This window comes from Mesocricetus auratus, unplaced genomic scaffold (assembly GCF_017639785.1).
Source record: "Mesocricetus auratus isolate SY011 unplaced genomic scaffold, BCM_Maur_2.0 Super-Scaffold_100010, whole genome shotgun sequence".
NCBI lineage: Eukaryota > Metazoa > Chordata > Mammalia > Rodentia > Cricetidae > Mesocricetus > Mesocricetus auratus.
In genome coordinates, this window is record NW_024429194.1 from 79,440,697 (window position 1) to 79,448,047 (window position 7,351).

General features: G+C 44.4%; 1 protein-coding gene across 4 annotated transcripts in view; it reads right to left on the bottom strand.

The window, feature by feature from the left end:
* Positions 1–500: 500 nt before the first annotated feature.
* Positions 501–7,351, bottom strand: part of Ppara (peroxisome proliferator activated receptor alpha) — a 61,284-nt gene continuing 54,433 nt past the window's right edge. For 3 of the 4 annotated variants that reach the window (XM_040752670.1, XM_013110988.3, XM_040752671.1), the window contains exons 7-8: positions 5,081–5,528; positions 501–2,416 (exon numbers count right to left, since the gene is read on the bottom strand). In XM_040752670.1, the coding sequence (XP_040608604.1) occupies positions 2,169–2,416; positions 5,081–5,528 (696 nt within the window). In that variant the 3' untranslated portion in view covers positions 501–2,168. 4 annotated transcript variants of the gene reach the window in all.

The following is a 7,351-nucleotide window of genomic DNA, read 5'->3' on the forward strand; positions in this document are numbered from 1 at the left end:
GAAGGAAGGAAGGAAGGAAGGAAGGAAGGAAGAGAGGGAAAGTGGGAATGAGGAAGGAAGAGAGGCAAGAAGACAGGAAGGGGGGAAATGAGGGGGATGTGGGATATTTGTACACTGTGCAGATGTATTGCTATGATTGGCGTAATAAAAAGCTGAATGGCCAATAGCTAGGCAGAGGTATAGATGGGATTCCAGGGAGAGAGAGGAAGAGGGGGCGGGATCTAAGCAAGCAGGAGAGAGATGCGAGGAGACATGGAGAGGAAACAGGAGGTGCAAGATGAAAGAGAGGTAATGCAAGTGATAGACACAGATTAATATGAATGGGTTAATTTAAGTTATAAGAGCTAGTTAGGAACAAGCTTAATTAATAAGAAGTCTCTGTGTCATTATTTGGGAGCTGGCAAGTGGGACAGAAAAAGACGCATTACAGGAGGAGGAAGGGAAGAAGTCAGTAAGTGCACAAATCTTAGTGGTTTTTGTTTTTTGAGACAGGGTTTCTTTGTGTAGCCTTGGCTGTCCTAGAACTAACTCTGTAAACCAGGCTGGACCTAAACCCACAGAGGTCCACCTGCCTCTGCCTCCTGAGTGCTGGGATTGAAGGTGTGCATGACCACCACCCAGCCATAAGTGTGCAAATCTTAAAGCATGTCTTGATCCTAATTGTCCATTTTTTCCTACTTGAAATGCCATGGCCATGTTATTCTTTCTACTATTTTCATAGTGCTGATCATGAACATTTTATCAGCATCAGTGTTTTTTGTTTTTGTGTTGCAGCACAGATTGGCATGAGACTTAGTTACATATCTGAAGGCTACCTTAAACATCTGCGGAGGTTATAGTTACATACCATGTTGAACATAAAGCGGTCCTCTACCAAATGTGAGCTATATCCTCAACTCCTTGGCAGTATTCATCTTGATCATTCTTTAATAACAAATGACTTCAGAAAAGCCATTTTTTCTAACAATAGGGCAGGGGCATAAAAGATACAACCTGATCTGAAACATGCAGCCACCCTCTTGGAGGGCAGGTGCTGGCAGGTCCATGAGGTCTGAGAATTCTCTGTGCAAAGTGTTTCTCTTGAAGGCAGTCAGCACTGCTTTCCCAATGGGACTAAGGAAAAGCAACTTCACCATCTAATTATTTAAAAACAACAACAAAACCAACCAAGCGTTGTGAGATCTTCAACTGGGTACAAATAGAAGAAGGACATCACACCCTTGCCTTTTGCTCTCCAAGGTGACCAGATCCTCCCAGCTTGGGTAGTAAAGTTTGCCTTCTCCACTCCAGGGAACATTTCCCCACCATTTTTTAAAAAAGACAAAGTGTCATATTAAAGGAGCTGCCAGAGGGGGCCTGGAGGAGCGTTTACAAGTCTTCTGTGACTCCATCTCTGGAATTGCGTCATGCCCACACACTGGGGGTTTAACATGAACAGGATTGCAGCTGCTCAGGGCTCACACTGTCTGTGTATCAGACATTAGCTCAAGCCTCCTGAGGCTTCTTGAGATTGTAGCTTTCTGGAATTTTCTACACAAACCCAGAATTTTTTTTCCACGTATTAGTTATACCCTCCAAAGCAGTGAATCAACAAAGAAAATTATGGGGCTGCATTCTAACCATTCTTGAATGTTCTAATAAGCCAGCTCTCTTAGAGCCAGGGAACAGAAGTGAAGTCTTCCCAATAAACATTTTTGCCATGTCTAAATGGCTCACCTTGGGCCACATGGTGACTTGTAGATTTTAAAGGTTAAAAAGTGCAGATTAGTTTTTGGGATTTACAAGGGTGCACACAGCCAGAAGGACAGTAAGCAGAGAAGAGAAACTTAGACTTTGAGGTTACACGTTAATTAAGGGCGAATTATAAATGTGATGTAAAGAAATGTGCATTGATTAACATTGGACCAGTTAAGATCAGACTGGGGGTTGCCATTCTCTGTGATTGTCTGAATCCTATCAGCTTCCAATCACCAGCATTTAAGTAGCAGGTATCCTTAGAAGTGCCCATCCAGAAAGGAAAGAAGTGGGAAGAGCCTGCATTACCTAGGCTCAGCCCTCTTCACCTCCAAGGGTAGGGTGGCCGTCTGTGCAAATCCCTGCTCTCCTGTGTGGGGCTGCAGACCTCAGAGGTCCCTGGACAGTGGCAATGGCCACCATCTCAGGAAAAATCAGTACATGTCCCTGTAGATCTCCTGCAGAAGCGGGTGCAGCGCTGCGTCAGACTCGGTCTTCTTGATGACCTGCACGAGCTGCGCATGCTCCGTGACCAGCTGCCGAAGGTCCACCATTTTTTGAAGAAGCTTCGGGAAGAGAAAGGTATCATCTGGATGGTTGCTCTGCAGGTGGAGTTTGAGCACGTGCACGATACCCTCCTGCATCTTCTCAATGTATCCTATGTTTAGAAGGCCAGGCCGATCTACGCTCAAAAGAAGAAAGAGACGTCTGAGTGTGACCACCCGAGAGTCACTGGTCAGTGGAGGAGCCGAGTGTCGCTGCTTCATGTGGCCCTGTGGAGAAGGCGCCGAGTGACCGTCACATGGCAGCCTGACCAGAGGTCAGACGGGCTTTTCCATAGTCACTGGCTCCGATGGGGACAGACACGACTGACACTCCTAGCTATGTACAGGACCAGCAATAGTGCTACCTCCATCCCCCTTATGGTGCAGCCCCTACTTTGGGATTTGCCTGACAAGCCGCAAACCACGCCACATCTTTGTGTAATGTGGGAAATGAAGTACTTCTTCCTGGACAAAAGCAGGAGTGCAACAGGATCAAGCTCCGCCTTAAGGCAACATCACTGATACCTCTGCTGAAGCCTGGGGGGAGAGCGGGCTGGGAAGTGACCAGGGCTGTGGAAGAGTGTGGCTGGCAGTATGCCAAGGAGCCTCTGGAATTGGGAGAGGACACAGCAGGAAGTGCCACTGCTCACACCAGGTGGCCTTCCTGGTATAGTCTCAGGTCCTAACCAACCAGACAACTGTGCCTTTTAAGCCTCATCCATCCATGACTTTAAAAGCGGCTAATGGTGTAGTGTTTATGTTTTTGTGTGTGTGGGGGGCATATATGGGAACAGAAGACAACGTTTTATTTACAATATAGAATTATTTATTTCATAATTCATGTTTGCTATTGGGAAGCTGGTTTTCTCTTTCTACCTTTATGTGGTTCCAGGGATCAAACTTAAGCAGTCAGGCTTTCAAGGGCTTTACCCCACTGGCCCTTATTTATGTTTGGAACATCTTACTCATAATATGTGCCTATTTTATCTATTTTTGTTTCCTGTTTCCAGAGTGTAGTGACATCTCTAAGTCATATTATCAATTACTATGTCATTTGTATCCATTTTTCCTTTACAGAAAGTTTAGAAATTTAATCTTAACATTTAAAAGTAAAGCAGACATCATGGTAACCAAACTGTGGCATATATACAGTGACGATGTTTTTGTTTGATAATCTGATTAAAATTTAAAATGTATCCTTTAATAAATTTATCTCGTTTTTAAAGTGGTTTTATTTTTACTTATTTATTATTTTAATTATGTGTGTGTGTGTGTGTGTGTGTGTGTTGGGAGGGTGGGGATGCCTGTGAGTACGGCTCTCCAGAAGGCCAGAAGTGGGCACTAGATCTCCTGGAGCTGCAGTTATAGGCAACTGTGAGCTGTCTGACATGGATTCTGGGACCTGAACTCAGGTTTTCTGCAAGAGTAGCAATGCTCTTAACCATTGAGCCAGCTCTCCAGCCCTTGATGCCGGTTTTAACCTTCATTGTTTTAGTAGTAAAATAAATATAATAACTAAGGATTTTGTGTATGTACGTGTGTGTGTATTTGAGGGGGCATGTGTGTGAAGAACAGAAATTAACCTTAGACAGCCTTCCTCAGGTATCACCCACCTTGTTTTCTGAGACAGGGTCTCTCACTGGCTTGAAACTCTTCACCAAGTACACTAGTCTGGCTGTCCAGCCAGCCCCAAGGATCTGTGTGTCTCTGCCTTCACAGCACTGGGATTACAAGAGCATGCCCACACACAGTGGCTTTTTTTTAAAAATATGGGTTCTGGGTTCAAACTCAGGTCCTCATGCTTGTGTCACAAGCAATTTGCTGACTGAACCATTTTCCCAACCCCATGACTAAGTTTTACAGTGGTAGAAGGATCCACTCTTTATAGTTATAATTCCCCATGGCAAGTGTACTATTTGCTATATGGAGCAGTTTTCACATCCACAGGATCGGTCAGTGCAGGGCTGCAGCCATGAAAAGCTGTGTATATGACCCTCTGCACTGACTTGCTACCCACCTACCCACCCCGCCACACTGAATCAATCACACAGAGAACTAACTCTACAGATCTGTGCTGTTTTTATGCTTTTTCTTCCATCCAACTAGTCACCAGCCAGACAGTGACTGCGAAGGGCAGGATGGCTTCTGGCAGTTGGGAAGAATTGTCAACCATATGGCTATGCCAAGGCCAAGCAAGGTCATCTGGGCTTACATTAGGTGGATGACCTTCCTAGACCAGAGACAAGGCTATTTAAAGACATGCAACACTGAGCCAAATATCAGGGACCACAGGGCCAGCTTCCCCAGAGAGGCCCAGCCAGATCTTCCTTCACTGGGTTGTTCCTTCTGGCAAAGGAGACTGCAGCTGCTTCTGGTTAGCATGATAGTTTTGGGCATGGATCAACATCAATATTAACAGCATCAGCACTGTACCTACACCTGCACGGCACTTTCCTGACTATTACCTACTACAATAATTATAATATCAACGGTACAAATTATCACTATATATTATGTGTACCTAAGATGCTTGATTTGATATAATTGTATTATCAGTGGAGCATATATTTAGACACTTAATATGCCAATATGTGGAAGTGGTCACTATAATAAGAGCACAATCACAACATATAATAGGTATATTCTCAATTCTACTCGGCAGTAACCTGGGCTCAGACACCATCCCACCCTCCCAGTGCCCACTTCACTGTATCAGAGCTCATGCTGGCACTGTATTGACAACTGCTGAGTTCCTCCAGAGGGGAAGCCTGTAAGCACTCAACAGTGGCATATCAACTTACCTCCACAGCAAATTATAGCAGCCACAAAAAGGGAAATGTCACTGTCATCCAGTTCTAGGGCATTGAACTTCATAGCAAAATCAAACTTCGGTTCCAGGATGTCACAGAATGGCTTCCTCAGGTTCTTTAGGAACTCCCTTGTGATGAAGCCATTGCCATACGCGATCAGCATTCCGTCTTTGTTCATCAAGGAGGACAGCATTGTGAATATGGCTTCATACACACCGTACTTTAGCAAGGTAACTTGGTCATTTAAGTCCAAGTTTGCGAAGCCTGGGATGGCCTTGGCGAATTCTGTGAGCTCGGTGACAGTCTCCACAGACATGCACTGGCAGCAGTGGAAGATCCGGACTTCTGCCTCCTTATTTTGGATGCCATTGGCCACCATCTTGGCCACAAGCGTCTTCTCAGCCATACACAAGGTCTCCATGTCATGTATAACGAAGGGCTATAAAGGAAGGTGCTAAAGTCAATCAAGTGGCCGACTCTATGACAAACTGTGCAGTCCCCTTCAACATCAATGAACTAGTGGGAAGCTACTGTGTCTAAATCTCCAACCTTGGCACCGGGTTTATTCAAAATAAATGTGCAGTGCAGTCCTGTAATTGGGCAACTTCAAAACCAGACAATAGAAGGCTTTGCTGAAAACTAACAGAGTAAGATAGCAGTTGTCAGGGCTGTGAAGATGACTCAGCAGGTAAGAGCACTCACTGCTCTTGCAGAGGACATTGGTTTGATGTCCAGCTCACAACTGTTCCTAACTACTGTCTCAGACAATCTAAAGACTTCTTCTGACCTTTGCAGCACCAGGAAGGAAGGACATGCACAGACATAAATGCAGCCATGTAAGTATATGCCAAATATGACTGGCTTTGTGTAGAAATAAAGAAACAAGCCTGGTTCAGCTCAGGAGAGTGGGAGTGGGACCACCTCCCAGTGTGCCTTCCAATGCAGAAGACACAGGACTCATGTCAGTGGCCTATCCTGGAACAAGGGTTAAATCCCGCCATGGCATCCACACCTGCAGGTCCTGCCTCTTTATAAAGAGTAGTGAACAGTCCATCTTTGTCACTACTGTGTGAGCATGGGATGGTTACTCTTGATTGCCACATTGGTGGGGTTCACAATCACCTATGAGACAAACTGTGAGGACATTTCTAGAGGTTTATCTGAGATGGAAGACCCACCCTGAATGTGGGCAACACCATTCCCAAGGCTGGAGTGCCAGAATGAATTTAAGGGAAGTCAGCACCATTCATCTCTGCTTCCTGACTGTGGTCATAATGTGACCATCTGCCTCATGCTCCATCATGCCTTCCCTATCACAGTGGACTAGACTAAATAAACCCAGCATTAATTTATGTTTGCCAGGTATTTGTCACAGCAACTGGACAAGCAACAAATAAATGACCAAAGGAAATTATCTGTGAGATGCTGAATCTTTATGGCTACTGCCACACCATTCCCAAGAGACCAATGTGGAATTAACAAGGATGCCCACTAACAGATGAATGGATATGCCAATAGAATATTATTCAGCCATAAAAAAGACATCCTGGTATACCATGTATTGTTGCTCATGTGGGTGCTAAAAACATTGGCCTCACAGGAACAGAGAGTAAGGAAGATACTCTGACAAGAAGGGAGAGGGGACAGGGAGGTCTGGTAATGCCATTGGCCCCAGAATATTACATATTTCACAAGGAGTTTAAAGGAAATTTGATACAATGGAAAAAAGAAAGCATCTTCAACAAATGGTGCTAGCATAACTGGATGCTGGCATGTAGAAGACTGCAGACAGATCCATGCACAAAACTTAAGTCCAAATGGATCAAAGATTTCAACATAAATCCAGCCACACTGAACCTGTTAGAAGAGAAAGTGGAAAGTACCCTTGAACAAATTGGTACAGGAAACCACTTCCTGAACGTAACACCAGTAGCACAGACACTAAGATTGACAGTTAATACATGGGAACCCCTGAAACTGAGAAGCTTCTGTAAGGCAAAGGACACAGTCAACAAGACAAAACCACAGTCCACAAAATGGGAAAAGATATCCACCAACCCCACATCCAACAGAGGGCTGATCTCCAAAATTTACAAAGAACTCAAGAAGCGAGTCTCCAAAACACCAAATAATTCAATTAAAAAGTAGGGTACAGAACTAAATAGAGAATTCTCAATGGAGGAGTCTAAAATGGCTGATAGACACTTAAGAAAGTGCTCAATATCTTTAGCCATCAGAGAAATGCAAATCAAAATAACTCTT